The sequence below is a fragment of the Pygocentrus nattereri genome, chromosome 16, assembly GCF_015220715.1.
Source record: "Pygocentrus nattereri isolate fPygNat1 chromosome 16, fPygNat1.pri, whole genome shotgun sequence".
In the NCBI taxonomy this organism is placed as follows: Eukaryota; Metazoa; Chordata; class Actinopteri; order Characiformes; family Serrasalmidae; genus Pygocentrus; species Pygocentrus nattereri.
This window is the reverse complement of record NC_051226.1, coordinates 10,350,743-10,371,753: the sequence shown is the minus strand read 5'-3', so window position 1 is coordinate 10,371,753 and position 21,011 is coordinate 10,350,743. Positions and strand designations below refer to the sequence as shown.

At 39.3% G+C, this 21,011-nt stretch overlaps 2 protein-coding genes across 7 annotated transcripts in view; both read left to right on the top strand.

The window, feature by feature from the left end:
• The window catches only part of ulk1b (unc-51 like autophagy activating kinase 1), a 37,716-nt gene extending 23,384 nt beyond the window's left edge, over window positions 1-14,332 (top strand). For 2 of the 6 annotated variants that reach the window (XM_017714859.2, XM_017714849.2), the window contains exons 18-28: window positions 261-338; window positions 2,424-2,671; window positions 4,010-4,173; window positions 4,347-4,462; window positions 5,704-5,826; window positions 6,581-6,759; window positions 8,559-8,737; window positions 8,968-9,086; window positions 9,416-9,573; window positions 9,741-9,876; window positions 10,765-14,332. In XM_017714859.2, coding sequence (XP_017570348.1) covers window positions 261-338; window positions 2,424-2,671; window positions 4,010-4,173; window positions 4,347-4,462; window positions 5,704-5,826; window positions 6,581-6,759; window positions 8,559-8,737; window positions 8,968-9,086; window positions 9,416-9,573; window positions 9,741-9,876; window positions 10,765-10,820 — 1,556 coding nt within the window. In that variant the 3' untranslated portion in view covers window positions 10,821-14,332. The remainder of the gene's footprint in view (window positions 1-260; window positions 339-2,423; window positions 2,672-4,009; window positions 4,174-4,346; window positions 4,463-5,703; window positions 5,827-6,580; window positions 6,760-8,558; window positions 8,738-8,967; window positions 9,087-9,415; window positions 9,574-9,740; window positions 9,877-10,764) is intronic. The other 4 variants (XM_037545992.1, XM_017714876.2, XM_017714867.2 and 1 more) reach the window with 3 other exon arrangements.
• Window positions 14,333-16,820: 2,488 nt separating this feature from the next.
• Window positions 16,821-20,099, top strand: pus1 (pseudouridine synthase 1). Its single transcript, XM_017713545.1, has 6 exons — window positions 16,821-17,098; window positions 17,349-17,590; window positions 17,681-17,818; window positions 18,863-18,965; window positions 19,046-19,731; window positions 19,957-20,099. The coding sequence occupies exons 1-6, from the start codon at window positions 17,026-17,028 to the stop codon at window positions 19,981-19,983; spliced, it is 1,269 nt and encodes a 422-aa protein (XP_017569034.1). The 5' UTR covers window positions 16,821-17,025; the 3' UTR covers window positions 19,984-20,099.
• Window positions 20,100-21,011: the final 912 nt, after the last annotated feature.

Here is a 21,011-nt window from a genome sequence, read left to right as displayed (position 1 = left end):
AATCAACTCTTAGTCAACTGGTAATCGAATATACACCTGTACCATGTCACTATATGTACCAAATGATCAGATACCTATTACCCTTTTATGCTAGCTTCCCTCAATAAATAAATTTTATTAGGATATTTGAATATTATTATTTTAGAAAAGGAGACATTTGAATAGCGAAAATGGTAATATGCCCATCTCTAGTCAGCACTGTATCTGTTGATTTAGACTGTGTTTCTTAAACAACTTTCCTCTCCTCTTTGTCTCAAAAGTGGGCACCATCCCTGAGCTGCCAGGCCAGGCTGGCCTGCAGGGCACAGAGACAGGCCACAGGGGCTCTTGGGGTGGAGGTGAGAACGCCCTCCCTCCATGTCCTCTCTGCAGGCACACACTTTAGTTAAGGCAACCCCAGTTGTAGTGTTTTGAACTAGGTGTTAGCTAAGTGGTTTTAGATTATATGAATGAGTTGCTTTAAATGCAGTCCCCAAGGACTCCCAGCTGTTCCACATAATTATGTAATCAAGTTACACTCGAGTGCAGAACACTGGGTTCAGGTGTGCTGTAAGTGGAACAGAGTAAACATGAGGAATAGCGAGTGTTCCCTTGGGACTGAAGTGAGAAGGTTTACAGATATAATTTTGGTGCCTTCTGTATACCAGTGGTTTTCCTTTATGACAATAGAGGTTTATTGTTAAATGTGGGCACAACATTAATTAACCCCTTACATTTCTAGGGTGTAAAACAGCACTGCCTCATTAAAAAATCTTTAATTCAACACAGAAATAAACAGTTTAGTATTGAGTATTATTTGGATGGCATTATCCTTACATACAGGTTGGAGACAGTGCTATTCTATCAAGAATTACATGTCAGTAATGTGTATAATTGATTTGCTGTATAAATTACAGACGTAGGAGTGGCTTCACGATTTCCACATTGTCATCACACCAGAAAAAGTTCCATATGCAATACATTCAGCTGCTCACAAGTAGAAAACGTCCAAAAATCCAATTAAATTGCAATTTATTTGACCCTCGCCATCTGTCTAGCAGTCTTAAGTAAGAGCAGTGCCTCATTAGCATTGTCATTAGCTTGCGAATTTACAGTAAGTATGCGCTTATTAAAACTTTTTATATTCAGAGCGCTACGCTGGAGGTATGACAATACATATCACTTAGTTTGGGAAACAGAGAATACGAATCAATGCTTTGAGTGCCTCCATATTTGTGAAAAAATGCCAGAACTTGTTCTCCACAGTACATGATAGAATATTTCTTCACTTGGATTAATGCAACCTGGAGTTATTTTATGGTTTATTTTGTAATTGTTAAAATCGGACAGAATCTTTAGTGACACAAGAGTGTGTAGTTAGTAAACAATTAGTGACATTTGGATTCACTACCACAATCCCTGAGAAACACCGGTAATAATTACTGCACCTTCCCCTGTAAAACTAATCCCAGCTAAATAGCAGTTAAAGAAGAATTCCACCAATTAAAACTTTCAGCGTAAATGCATGGTTAAGATGTAAACAATGCCATTTAGAGTGGGTTCACATGAAAAAGGGCAGTTCTAGAGAAACTTAAGTCAGAATCGTTCACAGTGTTGGTGATAGGAACCAGACATCTCAAGTGTTGCACCTCTAAAACTACCTGACAAGATGTTATATTAAATGGTTACGAATGCCCTGCCTGATCCCTGAAAACATTGTTTTGCAATAATTTTGAGAAAATTTTGGCCTGAAATATATTTTTCAAATGCATATATGGCGGGGAGGTAGGTGCAGGGTGTTGCAAGACAAAATAGTACGCCAAAAATGATTTTTTTTGATTTATCACTATTTTACCAATATCAGTATTACATATAAAAACCCAGGAGACAAATGGAGACAGTTGTGGAATTCTCCTTTAGGACAGTGGGGTGACATCCCAGCTGTTTGTTAATTTTGTTGCTGTTTACAGAATCTCTGTAATTAGTCTTTTTTTAATAATGCCTGCAGTTATTCAGTGTTCAGATCACTGTGTAATGTATCACAACGTTTTGTCATATTGCCCACCCCGATTGTTGTTTTATACAGAGTATTGTATTTTGACAGTGTTTAAAGAGTTACACGTAGTTTGTGCAACATTTTCAGATCTGTCACAGTTCTAGCCAGTGTTGTTTTGGAGCTTCTGTTATGAATGTTAACATCTTGCTGAGACAAGCCGGGATGCGACATTGCATCTCTGCAGTTACACTGTATTCTGAATGCCTGCTTGCTCTGTCACCATATTTTTATTTGTAGTCTGCATTGCTGAGCATAAACAGAAGGTCCACAGTGCCCGCAGCTCCCCCGGCCTGTTGTTTTATAATTTATCTGCCCTCTGGTCTGTGTCATGCTGTTATTTACGTCAGCACAGTTCACCCAGGACCTTTCTCTGCTCTATTTGCTCCAGCTTTCCAGATTCCAGAGGCCAAGGCCCGTCCGCAGCAGCAGCAGGGGCTGGGTTCGCGCCTACACAGTGCCCCCTGTCTGCTGGAGGCTACTGGTGGTGGCAGGCAGACTATCAGGAAGCAGCACTCGGACCCTGTGGTGGCCCCTCAAGGGGGCATGGTGGCCCTCAGGCCTCTGCATTCCTCTCCTAGACTCAGTGAGCTGATGCAGCGTAGCCCTCTGCCTACCATCCTTGGATCCCCATCAAGAGTATGTGGCACTTGTTTGTGTGTATGGGTGTGTTTTGTTTTTTTTTGGTTTTTTTTTTAATTAAAATGATCTACAGCTACAAAAATAAATAAATATAAATAAAAACATAAGGAGAAAGTCACAATCAACCAGTTAAACTTTAAAATTCAGACACTGTAATAATTATATCTAGGCTAAACCTATTTTTTAAATGTTTTTAGGTTAGCTTTTAATTAACAGTTTTACAAATCTGTAAATCTTAGTTATTTTTGCATTTTACATATGTTTTCCTTAAATATACACTACTGACCAAAAGTCAGAGGCCAGAAAAAAGCAGGAAAAAAAAAAGAAAATAACAAAGGTTCCCAAAAGAGTCACTGACCTTATGTTTCCCTTCAAAGAGACACTGACATTCACACAAGCAGCTACCCAGACTCACTGTAGCTGCCTTGCATATTTCTTTCTCACATGCTTCTCAAATAGCTACAGGAGATCTTTCTGATGAGATTAGATAAAAGACACTGAGAATGTCAACAGAAAGTAGGTGACAAACAGGAATTTCACAAACTTAACGAATGATTAAAGGATATATAGAAAATGAAAGTCCTAACAACTTTGCAAGACCTGGTAGGCCATGAAAACTGTCCCCATCAGATAAACAGTACGTTTAACAGAGCATTCAACTTTAAGAGAGAGGAGAAAATCAAGCTCCACTATTGCTTCAGATCTGATCCACAGGTTTTTCTGTCCATCCTTCCACTGTGTCAGGACTCAACACTTTGGGTCTGAAAGGATGTGTAGCTGGCAAATATTACTAAGAGGAGAAAATGGACAACAAAAAATTGCATCAGAATTTGCATTTGATATTTGAGGATTTATGGACTGATGAGTTTAAATTTGTAATTGGCATTGCTTTGATTGTGAGACGCAATAAAATGCAACTTCTAAGACTTCAGAGGTGTTTACAAGAAGCATGGAAAGGTATCGCTGCAGATTACTCTGAAACTGAAAAGAAGCCTCCTGAAAAGAACAGAAGCTGTAATAAAATCAAAGGGTCATTGGGGACCCACAAAAATGTTTATATTATGCTTAGTTGTTGAGGCGTCTCTGTAATTTTTTGTTAAAACATTTTGTGCTTTATTCCTGATCCTGAAAAATTAATAACTCATATTTGATGGATGCGGTGAATGTTGTCTGTTGATAGTATGTTGCTTTTTTGCTTTTTTATATTATGAAAAACTGCCTCTTGAAGTACTAAAGGCACCACATAAATAGTAGTGAGTTGACTTGGGGCTACACCCAAAGTAAATAAACTGTCAAGACCTAAGCATTTAATTCTTTTCTTGTTTTTCTTCTCAGGCTATGCCCCCATTTGAGTTCCCAAAGCCACCCAGTTCCCCCAACATGGTCACTTTTTTGACCCAGCAGGGCTTAGTTTTCCCATCATCTGCCAGCAGGCCATCCCAGGGAGAGGCGGGCCTGTCTGCTGCCTGCCAGCCTGAGGAAGCCAAGGCTTTTGGCAGGTATGGGCTGTGAGAGGAGAGAACTTTTGTTAGGCATTTTCTGTGAAAAGAAATCACAAGATGATGTACAAGAGTCACACCCTCCTCCTTCTTCACGCAGTTACTATTTAATTACTTGTGTTTTTCTCATCACTCTTTCACATGCTCACTGGACACCACTGTTGTTCCTTCAGGTCCCAGAGCGCTGGCCGCCTGTCGGACATGCTGCTGATGGCAGCGTTTGGGGGACAGCTGGGAGATAGAGGAAGCACGGAGAACCTCAGTGCTGACAGAGGCATAGATATAACAGGTTAACTCCTTGCTCTCTCTTTTTGATTCTCCCTCACAATGATATAAACATACCCTTATTCAAATGAACTGTTAGTGAGAACAGCTCTAGCAAAGACTATAACACATGATTTTGATTGGTTTGTGTTGTAAACAAGATAAGATGAACATCTCGCTATAGTGGAGTGAGTGACGTGTGTTTTTATATCTGGTTGAGTCAGTATGAGATTAATGATTGAGAAGGTCAATATAGTCTTATGAGGAGTCTGTTTCATCAGTAAAGCAATTGTCTTTGGTTGAGCCCTTCTTAACCTCTGCCAAGATTACACAAGGCACACTGCTGGAGATAAACACTTGACATTTGCCTCATTATTTATTGTACTTGTTGTTTCTCAGAAGTTCCACATGGCAGCAGCAGATTTTATGACTTAAAAAGTTTGATGGTCTCATAAACTGTAGAGTTATCTAAGTAGGTCAACGAGCATTTCACGCAGACAGAATGTATACTTGTCCTGTAGAAAGTAGGACAAAAATGTCACACATGATAATCTGCATCTAATAGAAACTGATATTGGAATTTTAGATCAGCATCATCTATCAGCGAGATTTAATGTTCAATATATGCCCATAAAAGAAAAGGTTGCCATTGTTTAAGGGTAGAGTTCAGGGTATATGTGTATGTGAAGTTTTGCTTTTTTCATATAAATTTATTTTCTTAAATATTTCTTCAATTCATGTTGCTTAATGGAGTTCTTAGATTAAAGGCCCATAACCTATTTTATACCCTACTTTCCACTTATAATGTTTTTACATGACCAGTTCCCAAACTCTGTTTATCACTTTTATCACTCACACTGTTTTTGTTACGGCACCTTTAAGCCTTCAAAAAGCACTTGGAGCGGAAACATTTGTTAGAACTTCAATATGAATGAGTGATGCTAAACTACTGTAGGCTGAATAGGTAGATGTATGTAAATGAGTTGGTTCTCATAACATGGTTTCCATGTACGGACTGTATGGAATGGGAAGTGAAAGGTTTGTCTTGAAACTGACAGTGTTTCTGTTATTACTCCAACTCCTTTGATCTTGGAAATTTGATCTTCCTTGATATGGGTCCTATAAATTACAATGAAAACCAGAATTCTAAATGAAAATGTAGTATGCTAATAAAAATGGTCATTGCTGTAATTATTGCCTTTGTTGCTGAAAGCGTCTTCTGTCCTCGCTATAATTTTCTCTTGTGTAAATGTTTTTGCTTCACAGCGCCTTCTGGTGGTGGTACCATGGTGGTAGGCTCAGGCAGTCCAGCACGCGTGGTGTTCACTGTGGGCTCACCTCCCAGCGGAAGCACCCCACCACAGACATCTCGCTCCAGGAAGTTCTCAGGTGAGGCCAAGGTTCTTTAAACCCCTTTTTAACTCAGGTCAGGTCTTGCTGATTCACAATATTATTTTTCTGCAGTCTTTTATGCATTTCAGTCCCATGTGCATGGGAATCGAAAATGGATATTACATGTTGGAGGATGTTGTATAACATAGTAATATGAACAGGGGTGTTCAAACTTTTGCATACATAATTGTACATAATTGGTAGTAGATTTATTTTAAATGTTTTACATTTTAATGTGAGAAGGTCAATAGTATTCAAAATTAGATCTTCAGGTAGTAAGTCAGTTGCTGAATATTGCAAAACTTTTTTTTATTTTATTTTAGTTTTCAATTAGGTTTTGCCTTTTTTGAGTGTTTTATTTATTAGTTTGTTCAATTTTAAACACAACTGATTTTATGACCTTATTTAATTTGCTTTTTCTTTCTAATTTTTTCCTCATTTTATTTTCTTATGATCTGATGGTGCACAGGTGAACCGCAGAATTAAAGAGGACACACTGAGACACTGAATCACTTGTGTTGTAGTGCATTTCTGTGGATACTCGAGATTGCTGCTTTCGAGATCCCAGAACACTTGACTTAGGCAAAATACCACTTATTAATATGGCCGTGGTGAAATACTGCTGGTCTGTGTCATTTTCTGCTTTCTGTCTGCCTGATGTTGTCAGTAAGCAGATTAGAAGAGCAGCATTTTTGCCTGTTGTTGAAGTCCTAGAGTGATTTTTTTTTTTTTTTTTTTTGTGATCTCTCAGCAGGCTCTTCAAGCTCCATTAGCCCCGTTGGGTCCCTCACTAGCCGTTACCCCCATTCAGGAATGTGCTTGGACGGCTATGAGAGTCCCCGTTATGGTCTCACTGACCCCATCTCTGCCAACCTAGAGGGAGCTATAACCTTTGAGGCCCCTGAGCTCCCAGAAGAGACACTAATGGAGGTTTGTATATGTGTGTCTGTTAATTTGGTGAATAGACATGTCCTGTGCGTGATGTTGGTTAACTGAGTAACCGTGGCTTATGCTCTTTTGACGGCAAAGATCATAAACCACTGGTCAAAAAATACTGCTTGTTAATTTGTGCTAAACCACAAGAAGACTCGTATAGATAAATATAAACATTTTGGGTGTTACCTTAAAGGACTCTAATATGCTTGTCCTGCTCAATTTCACAGCTTTCATATAATTAGTAAGGCACTAGGAAGCTGTAAATAAAAAATAAAAAAAACTAACAAATTTGCTGTGTCCAGGGTGATGAACAGAGAAAGCTGTATAGCATCAAGAATTATTATATAATAAATATCTAGAATTCATCATATTTCAAAACTTGAGATCAAATATCAAGACTGTACTGTATTGTTTATTGGTGCCAGTAGATTGTTTTTCTTGGGTAATTTTGGAGCATTTCTGTCAGACCATCATGAAATGTTCTCACAATCTATTGTAAAAATGTTGTAAAATCGTGTTAAAAAAGAATAAATGTCATTTAAAACATTACAGGATTTTGATGATTGTGACGTGATGGTGAGGCCACGGATTCTCAGCTCAGAAATATTTGGTTTAAATACAATAATAGTAATAATAATAATAATTAGTATAGTAATAGTATTGTTGTTGTTATAAAACATAAACAAATAAACATAAATAATCATAAATAATAATAATAATTTTATTTATATAGCACTTTTCATGCCAGTGGCAGCACAAAGTGCTTTACAGAGAGGGGATAAAACATAGTTATAGAAGAGATAATTAGTATTTAATTAGAATCAGACGAAAATGAAGATTAAATTACAAGATTAAGATGAACACCACAAGACAGTTTTAGGTAAATGCTAGTTTAAGGAGAGACGTTTTTAGATGCTTCTTAAAAGTGAGCGCTGAGCTTGACTGTCTGATGAAAGGTGGAACTGAGTTCCATGGTTTAGATGCATAATAACTGAAAGAGGCCTCTCCGTGTGTTCTGTATTTTATAGAGGCTATCTGTTAAAGGCCACTATCTGCAGATCTTATATTACATGCTGGAACATAAACAGACAGACATTCTGTGTTGTAAGCAGATGCTTTATGGTTGTTTTGAGCTTTAAAGACAAGTAGCAGAGCCTTGAAATCTATCCTGAATGATACAGGCAGCCAGTGCAGTTTCTTCAAAACAGGAGTGATGTGATCTCTCTGTGTTTTTGTTAGGATGAGCTGCTGCGTTTTGTACAAGTTGTAAGGGATGTATAGTTTTCGTAGGAAGTCCAGTAAGAAGAGCATTACAGTTGTCAAGTCTGCTTGTAACAAATGCATGAACAAGTTTCTCTGCATTGCTCTGAGATAGAAAAGGCCAAAATTTAGTGATATTCCTTAAGTGATAAAAGGCTACTTTAGTGACCCGTGTTTACATGCGAGGCAGAACAGAGCTCAGAGTATTAAGATCACACCCAGGTTTCGTACTTCAGGTTTGGTATATAAAGCTCAAGAACCAAGTTTCTCAAAAATTATTTTTCTCGAGTTTCTGTACTAATGATCAGTAATTCAGTTTTTTCATGATTTAATTGTAGAAAGATTTTGCAACATCCACTGAGAAATATCTGACACACAGCTGGTTAATCTGTCTACAGAGTCACGCCCACGTTCTCCGGTTCTGCTGCACTGCATGAAAGTTGTGTTACTAGCAGAGCCCTAATGTGCACTGCTGTATGTGATCATGTTGGTTTGTGTTGAGCATTTTGTCTGTGTGGTGGATCTTTCTACAGCAAGAGCACACAGAGACACTGTGCAGGCTTCGCTTCACGCTGGACTTTGCGCGCTGTATGGTGGAGGTGGCGGCGGCGAGGGGTGGGGAGGCTGAGCGGATAGAGCCGGCGTCCACCTGCCTGCACGAGCAGCAGAGCATGGTGGCCGACCAGATCAGCTCTCTGAGCCGAGAGTGGAGGTGAGAGTCCGGAAATCAACACACATACACGCTGCATCCTGCATCTTAACCCTCCAGGTTTTTCTGCATGAAGCTCTTCATTCTGTACACAGGATGATTTTATAAATGATGTGGTAGCTGTGAAGTTGTTATTGAGTTTTTAGTTTATTTATGAGTTTGTGATTGCATTTCAGTAGTGCTAAAGTGTGTGTGTGTGTGTGTGTGTGTGTGTGTGTGTGTGTGTGTTGCAGTTATGCTGAGCAGTTGGTGCTGTATATGAAGACTGCAGAGCTCCTGTCGTCCTCCCTGCACTCAGCAATGGAAGGCATCAAACAGGGCAAACTGTATCCCTCCACTACTGTCAAGCAAGGTCAGCAGACCACATTGTTGAATTTCATAGTTGATTTTTCTCATTGAAATGGTCTTCCATCATCCTGAAGTTGTTATCTACTTTGGATTCACCTTTTTTCAGTAATAACCACTAGAAGTGTGACAATACAACATGTCATTAATCAAGCCCCTTGATTAAATTTATATGGATATCAAACTAAAATACATTCAACAGACTAAAAAAAAATGATCATTTTGTACAAATTATTATAAAAACGAAACATTATTTTAGATCAAGAGATGTTTGTTATTGATTTGTGTATTATAATGTTTCTAACTGAAGAGGTGGTTCAATCTTGTATCTTCCAGTGGTCAGGAGACTGAATGACCTGTACAAGTCGAGTGTGATGTCATGCCGCTCTCTGAGTGCACGTCTGGAGCGGTTCTTTTCCCGCAAGCATCGTCTGATGGACCACATCAACAGCATCACTGCAGAGAGGCTCATATTCAGCCACACTGTGCAAATGGTATGAGGAAACTGTGACTCACAGATCACCGTGGCTCTGTGTAATGATGGACAGGCAAAGCATGCATTTCTCACCAGAAGGCCAAGATCTGTTGATTTCACTAACAGAAGCTGATAATACAAGCAGGATGTGTTGTGATTTAAATTGGCTTCTGTGTGTGTATATAGGTGCAGGCTGCAGCGCTGGATGAGATGTTCCACCAGGGTGAGGCTTCAGTGCAGCGCTATCATAAGGCCCTGCTGCTGATGGAGGGTCTGTCTCTGCTCCTCACAGAGCAGGCTGATATCCTCAATATCAGCAAATGTGAGTTTGACCATACACCTCCTTATCCTTTATACTTCTCCGCAACAGTATCTGCATTAAGACACAGAAAAAGGGTTCATGAGTAAGACTGGCTCACAGAGGCTTACAGTGGCCACAATGTACGCGCTTCCAAAATCTTAACTACACATCATACGAATTTGTGAAGCTGTCCGGCCAGTGAATCCTTATTGGCTATCTGGTAGTGTTGGAGGCAAGATTAGACCCAAAAAGTACTCAGCCTGAGCCAGAACTACCACAAAATCAGATTAACCTGTTAGAGGATCAGCTTGCAGACACTGGCAAACATACAACCAGTCTTAGAGTTTTAAAAAATACATTGAATACACAAATGGGACTGAATGAACTGTTAACGCAGTAGTGGTATATAGACAATAAAAGAATTTGTACATTTTAAAATATTGTGAAAATTCTGTTTTGATTTTTTTTTTTAAATGGGCGTTTAGTTTATTGAGACGTTAGAATTGATTATCATCAGTTCTAATTTCAGCAAAGGTTTATTAACAACCATATTAAGTTATATGCATACATTTGAGTGGTCAAAGTACAAATGTCAACATCATCTACAGGGAACAAACTTACATATGGTGTTTATCTGCCGTCATCCACCATAACATTTTGCACAGGCCACATTTTATGTTCCATCAAGTTAAATTCAGCAAATAAACAGTAAGTGTGCAGTAAAGAGTGCAGAAGTGTGTTCTCTGTAGAGGATGTGTTAATTTATTTTCACTTAGTAACTGAACAAAACATGTGACTTGAACAGGGACACCTAAACTTTTGGGTACAGCTGCATATCACTCTACTAAGCAGTCAATACACATACACACCAAATGCAGTTGACTACAATATCTTTTTCTGCCTGTACAGGTAAGCAGTGTATTGAGCGTCGTCTTACTGCACTGCAGTCTGGCCTGTGTGTTTAGAACCCTGGTTTGGTTCTCTGCTGTTCTGCTGCTAAGCCTGCCAAGTTCCCTACATTCCTCTGAAACACCCCCAGCTCTCCTACCACCTCTCTGGCCGGCCTTCACCTCCGGGACTGCTTGGAAATGCAGGCTGAGAGGACTGAGCTGTTGCTGATAAAGACTCCACGGCTGAGCACGTGAAGTGATGCCTGCAGTAAAGCTGGGGACTTTGTAATGGAGAGTGGCTGAGCTGTGCCTGCTTTGGGCAACCAATCCCCAGCACCGTGCACGCATCAGATATCAGGCCAGCGCACCCGAAGGGCCAATCATCTTCAGCCATCCACGATAAGCAGGCTCTCACCGATTCCTTCACATTGTCTCTGCAAAGGCTGTGGATCTGTCTCCTCTCTACTTACACAATAAGCTGCACTGTGTAAACATGATTTTCACTTTATAATGGGAATGTGCAATCACAGTGAGTTAACAGGTCTGCACCTGTGTCCTCATCAGCAGTCGGATTGATTTAGTCATGAGTTGGAACTGTCGAAAGGCAATTTCACAAATCTGTTCAGGTGTCTCCCCAGCCACTTCAAGACACATTGAATGCTTTTATATTTTAAAAAAGCATCCTGATTTGAGTTTGTGTTTTTGCTTCCTTTTTTTCTTTCTGATTCCAGTTTCCAGACTGAGGAAGGCACACTCACTGGATGAATGTTTTTGGACCAGAAAATGAGGCTGTGTTCTGTAGGCAGTTGCTGCCAGGTCAGTGGGTAGTGCATAACCTGGAGTTTTAGTAAACATTCAAAGGCTACAAACAGACAGCATTATTTCGCCTGTGCCGCTGAAACCATCCCGTTTAGTTTAAGTCGTTGTTTTGTTCCTATTACCAGTGAGGCCATGTGTAGCACTTTAGTGAATGTTGACCAATCTAATGAGATATTGTCCAGTTCCTCTTTGTCTCCAAATCATGCAGACAACAAAATGTTGTCTGATATATGGACATCTCTTGTTCACCTCTTTTGTTTTTGTTGTTTTGGGGTTTTTTTTGCTTTTATTTAGTGTTTTTTTTGTTGTGTTTGGCAATCATGCATTTGTATATGTGTCCGCTTCTTAAGTGCATGTGTATGAATGGAAGTAAGCCAATGTAACCTGCTACAAACACACAGCGAAAAGAGCCCGTTGCATAATTTAAAATTATGTGGTTGCAGTTTCTTCTGTTTAATAGAAACAGCTGTTGTTTGAGAAGCTAGGCCAAAGTAAAGAAATAAAATCATTCACTTTTTGGGTGAGATTTTAAAATGACAATTTCTTTAGACTTAAAATAATAATTACACTCCTAAAAAAAGAGCCATAGCTTTGTTTTTTGTAATGCCTGTGGTGAACCAGAAAACAAAAGGGCAAGTCTTGGCCTAATACCAGTACCTTCTATAGGTTTACTGCGCTGTATGAGGGCTCATCAGTACTGTACATCAGGGAGGGAGGATTTTAATGCAGCTTACGTTTCTTTTTAGAGTGTGTCCAGTGAGTGCTTTTAAGCTTTAGATATATTAATGTGTGCTGTTTTTGAGTAGTTCTGTGTGTCAGATATAAGATTAAGCTATTTAAAGTATTGAAAATGTGCCTTTCAAGAAAAAAAAGCAAAAATGGAAACACTGAAAAAAGTTTTTGTTCCTTTGTCATGTGCTATTTTATGTTCTTCCTCATGATTTCCTTATACTCGAATGAAGTGATGCTCGTGTTTTGATGTTTGATTATATTGGGCTAAGTTGAGATGGGTATTGGCTTCAGCTTTGCGAAATGTAGTTGTGTTTGGACTGACTTGTGTGCAAAAATGTGTAAGATGATAAGTATATGCCGTATTTTAATGGTAAGAAGATTTAGTTTCGAAAGAGTGATGCATTATTGCTTGATGGTGCCAGTTACAGTGTGAATTGAGCTGAAGATGTTGCATGTGTTATGACTCACCATTTTTGTGTAAATGTGTTTCTACGTTTATCAAGGCATTCCTGTGTGTTCTCTGTTTGCTTTCCATTGTTAAAACCATTCCAAGCACACTGGGCAGATTTTCAGATATTTTTCACTTGTTCAGTGATTTGTGTTCAGACCTTTATTTTCAATTATTTTATACATAAAATATGCACCATCTTTGAGCTAGTACTAGTATCTAAAGTTAAGTAATATCAGATCAATTACACCAGTGTTCCCCAGCTCCAAAAAGATCAGCTTTTTTTTTGTTTGTTTGTTTTTTCTTTTCCATTTTGTGCAGCAGTATGTGAAATGATTGACTTATATTGACACAATACTGATTTAATTTCTCAAATTTAACTTAGAAAGCCTGAATAATGACTTACTGTGTAAAAGTAATGGCTTGTTTTCTGATTTGAAAATTTGAAATAATTACTTTTTTGTTTTTCTCAAAATTATGATTTATTGTATTGCTATTTTGACTTGGTTCACTAATTGTTTTTGAACGTTTGACTAAATACTTCGAAAAATGAAGTGATTTACCATGTTGAAATTTCTTTCTGAAATCTTGAATTTACAGTAATCACTAAAATAATAATGGCTTATTAATGTATTTTGAGATACTAAACCACAGTTTTGAGAAAAGTCATTATTTTCCAATTCTAAATCAAACCTTTAAGAAAACAAGTCATTATTTCAACATAGGAATTATTTTGAGTGTCTCATTATTTGTGAGATACTAAGTCAAATTTCTGGGATACTAAGTGACCTTTTTGAGATAGTAAGCCGTTAATTTGAGGTACAAAGTCAATATTTTCAGAAAACAAGTCATTACTCCATGATACTATGATCAGAATTTTACATACTGCTTTTATAAACAGAGAAGGTCAATTTTTTCTCCTCTTCCTGACAGGAATGGAGATCCATAGTAAGGATATGTTAATGAGCTTATGAGTTGGTTCAGATGATATGGAAGCCAGGACAGCTCTGTGATGTGCAGGTATAAGTGCTCCAGGGCCAGAGCTGGGAAACACCAGTCAGACCATTGAAAATTATATATGCTGCATCTGAATTTTCTGAAATTTCCCAAGAGAACATGTCTCAGATGGCAGGTCGTTGATTCCACGGCACTGAACTGAACTGATAAACTGGTTCAGCTAGAGTTTGATACTGATATTCATGAGTGACACTAATCACCATTCTGGTGTATTTTCAGTGCAACCGTGAAGGTTTGCTTCAGTGCTCTTGTATATGTAGCAGGAGGCTGATGTGTTTTCTTCTTAGTACCACTTGTAAATAAGGATTGTAAATTAAGTTATTGCGCCAAACATGTATATATGAGCTAACGCATGATGTGCTTTTCATTCCCTTCACCTCACCAAAGAAGGAACTGCTACGTCTCCCAGTTGTTGCTAGACTATTGTTAAGCATTTCTTAGTCAATTTCTTATAGTACCAACTCTGTAGTGACTTAAGGAATTGTACACACTATTTCCATATCCCCATATACCAGATATAACTTTTTTGCTTTCAAAGGTACAACACAAATAAAATGACTATTAAAATCTGTCCCCTTTGTGTGTTTTTTTTTTTTTTTTTTTTAAATTGTTCACCCTATTCAGATACTGCATGTTTTATCAAAATGTCTGAAAGTAAAGTGCTAGAGCAGAATGTTTAAAATTTTAGCACGTATCAGCAAAGGATGCTTTGATTTGGCCATTAATTTGAACTGATTTTTCATGAAGAATTTCTTGTATTTCAGAACGACCCTGTGGTGACACTGGGCTGCTGTGCTGTACAATCTGTTATATTAATGCAAGAAGATCTAGTACCAGATTTTCTGTATTGGCGATAGATACCCTATATAGCCAAAATTATGTGGACACTCCTCCTAATCATAGAATTCAGGCATTTCAGCCTCCCTCTCCCACTGCTAAAAGGTGCGTAAAATCAAGCCACATGGCCCTTAGGTCTCCATAGACAAACACTGGCAGCAGATTTGGTCGTTTCGAAGAGCTCAGCGACTTTGACTTTTGCACTGTTATAGGGTGTCACCTCTTTATGAAATTTCTGTCCTGTTAGATCTGCTCCTGTCAATGGTAAGTGCTATTATTATGAAGTAGACGTGTCTAAGAACAAGCAGCTCTGCCACAAAGCAGTAGACCACCAAACTCTGCAGTGCTGATGACCACTGAAGCACACAGCACATAAAAATCAAATATCCTCTGTCTCCTCACTCAATACACCGTTCCAAACTGCCTCTGGAAGCAACATTAACACAAGAACTGAAGCCAGGAGCTTCACAAAATAGGTTTACATGGCCAAACGGCTGCTCACAAACCTAAGATCACTATGTGAAATGCCAAACCTCGGCTGGAGTGGTGTAAAGTGCGCCACCACTTGACTCTGGAGCAGTGGAAACACGTTCTCTGGAATGATGAATCAAGCCTCACTATCTGGCAGTCTGATGGATAAATTTGAGTTTTTTGATGCTAGGAGAAAAATGCCTACCAGAATGCATAGTGCCAGCAGTAAAGTTTGGTGGAGGAGGGATAATGGTCTGGGGATCTTTTTTTCAGGGTTTTTCACCCGACCCCTTAGTTCCAGTGAATGGTAATATTAATGCTACAGCATATGAAGACATTTTGGACAATTATATGGTTGCAACTTTGTGGCAGCAATTTGACTCTTTCTGTTCCAGCATGACTGAGCCTCTATGAACACAGTGAGGTCCATAAAGTTATGGTTTGATAAGTACCTTGTGGAGGAACTCCAGTGGTCTGCATAGCGCTCTCAGCCCCACTGAAAGGCATGTCCAATAAGCTCTTGTACGTGTGATGATCAGGGGTCCATATTCTGTTGGCCATATGATGTATGTGCATAAAAATAGCACAGAAATTGGTGTTGTCCCAGAATTCTGAGATAAATGCATCCATAAGGTCCAGTGTAGAAGAGTGGAGCTGCATCACATTAAGTTCAAATTAATGTATCAATCATCCTGAAAGATCTCAGCTCTCAGCTGCCAGCCTGCAGGATCTACTACTAAATATTATTAATATTGTTTTGGCGCTGTTGCATCTCCAGTTTGTTAAGTAGATAGCCTCATTAACATGTGACCTGTAATTGTAACTCAGTTTTTTCCCCTTCAGACCGTTAAGAAATAACAGTACTGAATGTGCCAGATGGTTCTAGCTCACCTCACTGCACTGAGATTAAATTTTGCCGTCAGTGTTTACCATCAGCATCACCTCCAGACACAATAAAGCACAAACAACATACAAAACAGCCTTTAACTAATGAAGGATGAGCACACACCTCCTCTGAGCCTCCCAGCACAGCCCTCAGCATGGCCATGCCCCCAGAGCCTCAATGGCATTATACAGTAATTATCAATAAAGACAAAATGACAACATGACTTTCTTTCTTTCTTTCAGTTTTTTTCTTTACTTTATTAATGTAATGCAAATGGCTACACTCAGTGGTTGTTTTCTCCCTGTGGAGGACTGCATCTGCCAGCTTTAAAAAAAATAGATTAAAGAAATAAATCACTTTTTTTTAAAACAAAATGAATTCAAATTATGTATACATAAATAAATTACACAAAATCTGACAAACAATAAATTCTGTATTATCATTTACTTCACGTATATATATATATATATATATATATATATATATATATATATATACGTGATTTTATATATATATATATATATATATATATATATATATATATACGTGATTTTATATATATATACACGTGATTTTATATATATATATATATATATATATATATATATATATATATATATATTTTTTTTTTTTTTTTTTATTCCCCCCCATTTTTTGTTTTATTTTTAGTCATTTTATTTTTTACATTTTTTGTAGTGTTCGTTTTTTTTCACTAAGTCACTCATTATTTCATGAATATATAAAAAGGTGCAAATGAGAAAATAATAAACTAAAACCGCTTTGACTGTTTAAATCCCCAGGGGGACTGCAATGCGGGGATTTTTTGGACATAGTACTGGCAACCCCACTCTGTCCGCTTCCTCGCGATGTTTTGCGAGAGTTCCGAGTTCACCGCTCCATGTGGATGTTTTCATGGCCGGGAAAGAAGGAGCTAAAACTCAGAGACACGCTGCTTTAACATCACTCCAGCGTTGAAAAGCTCGCCCCTGTGCACGGTGTCCCTGAACGGGGTCCGTGTGGCGTTTATAAGAGAGCAGCGGTAGTTCAGTCAGGCAGGAGCTGCTCAGGACATGCTGAGGTTTCCTCCTCAGCTGCTTCATGTCTTAAACAGTCCGTGCTTTAAATCGGCTCCCGCGGCCAGAGGTGAGTTTAAACTGCTGCGTTTATACTCCACTTACACTAAATAGTCCGCTCTTTCTACGAGGATAAATGTGGTTTCTGTTCCCCAGCTGCTTCTTCCAATTTTCCCGTTCCACCTTAAATGAGGCAGCAGTTCCTTTTAACCATTTCTAGCGTTCCATGTTACCAGCCGCACCGTTTAAGGTGGAACGGGAAAATTCGAACAGAAAGTTGACTTCAGTCCTATTTCTTCTTTCTTGCTGTTCTCTTGTAGGTTGTTGCCAGTTTGAAAAGCTCCGTGGCATCTTCGTGAGGAGCAGAATGATGGCAGAGGAGCAGAAACCCCCTCAGATCACTGTGCTGAAAAGAGCCTCAGACAGCTCTGCTGTGGAGAACGATCACCAGGTCAAGAAGCTGAAAACAGATGACGACCAGACAGCTGATGAGAAGAGATTTCCCAAGAGGAAGGTGGTCCTTCTGATGGCGTATTCAGGCAAAGGCTATTACGGAATGCAGGCAAGCGGTGAAAGGTGAAAGTGACCGTATTGGTTTGTGTGTTTGATTGCTTGCTTCATGTTCATCCTCCTCCTATTTTTTTTTTTTTAGAGAAATCCTGGAAACTCCCAGTTTAAAACCATAGAAGATGAACTTGTCACTGCACTTATCAAAGCGGGGTGTATCCCAGAGAACCATGGAGAGGATATGAAAAAGATGTCTTTTCAAAGATGTGCGAGGACCGACAAGGTGAGGGTTTGAAAAAACACTTTCTTTACGCAGGCAGTCGCCGTTGGCTTGTCTAGAAAGGCACCATTCCTCTTTTTACTGATACTGATATTGAATGATCTGTTTTTTTTTTCTTCTTAAGAACTACTAAGTTTAAAAATGAGCGATTGGGTGCTAGAACTTTGTCTCCATCCTCTCTATGCTGGAAAAATATTAGCAGGTGGAGGAAGACAACGTCGATTAGAAAAATGAGGTCCTACAGGCTGATGAAAGGGACAAAAACCATTCTGTGTTCTTTGGTTGTATGATCATGTGTGATGCAAATATCCAGATTTATAGAAAATGCCACCCACTAGAAACTCATTTATCCTGCAGTAATGTTATTGCCATCTGATTATGAGAGTTTTATCACTGAGGAGATGTGTTAAAAAATATATATATATGACATGACAAACTATATTTGGATTGGATTAGTGTATCATGTTCAAACTACTCAAACACTCTACTGCCCCACAGGAAGAAATACAGACGTCACATCATTCACTGTGTGATATTTGTTTACTGTATGACCAGAAAGTATTCAGAAAGCCATTCTGCTTAAGATGCACCCACTGTGGTGTTCAATTGTGCATACAGAGCTTATATGGTATAATCTCTATAGAAGAGCATTTGCAGTAGAATGAGATGGTCTGGAGCTGCTGCACATGAGCATAAGGTCACCATGCCCAGTGCCAAGCATGGCAGTATTGGGCTGTATCGGAGCAGTGGAACTGGGCTGGAGCACCACTAAATACCTTTGAAATGAGTTTGTGATCTAGAACTCAGCATCCAATATCATCAGATGCTAACCTTACTAATGGTCTTGTGGCTGAATGTAGTCAACTCATCATAGCAATGTTCCAACATCCTTCTCAAAAGAGTAGTGGCCGTTATTGCATCAAAGGTGGAGGTGGGGAAGGCTCCCTATTAGTGCCCTTATATTCAGAAGAAGTGTTAGCAGGTGTCTACAGACATTTAAATATAGTATTTGTGCACTAATAGATCTCTTCTGGTTGTTTTTTGCAGGGTGTTTCTGCAGCAGGCCAGGTTGTATCTCTAAAGCTGTGGCTGATTGAAGACATTCTGGATAAGATAAACACCCATCTCCCAGCACAGATAAGAGTTTTAGGTAAAACTGTAAAGCAATGTTTCTATTTTTCGATCTTTGTGTGACAAGATTACTAGACAGATGTTCTCATCATCTGGCAGGTTATAAGAGAGTCACGGGTGGCTTCAACTCCAAAAACAACTGTGACGCCAGGACCTATTCCTATACACTTCCGACCGTGGCCTTCTCTCCAAAAGACAGTGACCAAGAGGACACATCATTCCGCCTGGATACAGAAACCCTTCAGAAGGTTAACAGGCTGTTTTCCCTCTACAAAGGCACCCACAACTTCCACAACTTTACCTCACAGAAGGGTCCTCGGGACCCGAGTGCCAAACGCTACATCACGCAGATGTCTTGCGGCGAGCCCTTTGTCAGGCAAGGAGCCGAGTTTACAGTCATTATGGTGCGAGGGCAGAGCTTCATGATGCACCAGATCCGGAAGATGATTGGGCTGGTGATTGCTGTGGTGAAGGGCTATGCAAGAGAGGAGGTCATTGAGAGAAGCTTGGGAGAAGAGAAAGTTGATGTGCCAAAAGCTCCTGGGCTCGGTCTAGTGCTGGAGAGGGTGCACTTTGACCGCTACAACAAGCGTTTTGGAGGAGATGGACTTCACGAGACACTTGAATGGACCCAAGAGGAAGATGCTATTGCTGCCTTTAAGGAAGCGCATATATACCCCAGTATAGTGGAAACGGAGGGCCAGGAGAAGTCTATGGTTAGCTGGATGGCAACACTGCCCATTCATGACTTTGAGGCTACTGCAACAGGCAAACAGGAACACAAGGTAAGTAGACCTGCAGATTTTTTTTGGTGATGTTTATTTCTTCATGTATAGACATTTATTTTTTGTTTAACAGGACTATTTTAAAAGCATTAAAATGTGCAAATATAATTGCAGCAAATCTGCAATAGTCCAGAGTGATCTGAATACAAAAAATGAATTGTGTTGTATTCCACTACAGAGAAATGTGATGCAACATTTCTTTTAAATATTTTTTTTTCTTTTCAGGATGAAGACGGAAATGCATCTGACTGAGATATTAGAATTATTTTCTTATTAAACCTATTTTATTTTTTACCTACTGCTGTGTGAATGATTTAGTTCCACTGTTTGCTGTTTATTTTGGAATAAACTTTTTATTTTGACTTTTATTTTGTCTTTTGGATTGTGAATTTTTGATGAAAGAGTAATGCATTAGACTTTATTATACTTTAGATTATGCAAAGTTACACACAGCTACACTCTTAAAAAAGATGGTTCTTCAAAATTTCTTTGGTAAAGGCTATGGTTAGAGCTATTTCCTGCTTCCATGGTTCCTTGCATGGTGAAATGGTTCTTCAGATGAATGGAGAATGTGTTGTATATGGTCTTACTAATATATCTTATTCAAGCATAAAAAATCCTTAGTACTATGCTGATGTCTAGTTCCAACTTAAATGGTGCAACATTACATTCTGGCACCTCAGGCATCAGCTTTATATCACAGAAGAAAGAAGGGTGGGCAATAATAAATAATGGGGCAGTTGTGGGCTGGAGGTTAGGGAACTGGCCCTGTGACCAGAAGGTTGCTGGTTCAATCCCCAGGAGCTGACAGCACATGTCCTTGAGCAAGACACCTAACCCCCAGTTGCTCCCTGGGCCCCGTGGATAGGGCTGCCCACCACTCCGGGCAAGTGTGCTCGCTGCCCCCTAGTGTGTGTGTGTGTCTTCACTTCACGGATGGGTTAAATGCGGAGGTGGAATTTCCCCATTTGTGGGATTAATAAAGTATCACTTAATCGTGGCACTCTCCCTCTCTGAGGATACAATGCCCTAAATCTAACTAAAGCCCAGCAGTAAGGAGCTGAATTTTACCCTCTGCTATCACTGCAGACTGGCAGGGTCGCCTACAGGGCAAGCCACTAGCCTGTAGGCTACAAAAAGCCCGTTAATGATGCTCGTTTTATTTGAGGGTGGTCCCATTTCGTAGGGACAGATTTAAACCACTACCCGTTGTAACTCCGTTCCAATTGGCCACGTGACACGAGGACAAGGGGTAAGGGTAAAAATAAGAAATGGGATTT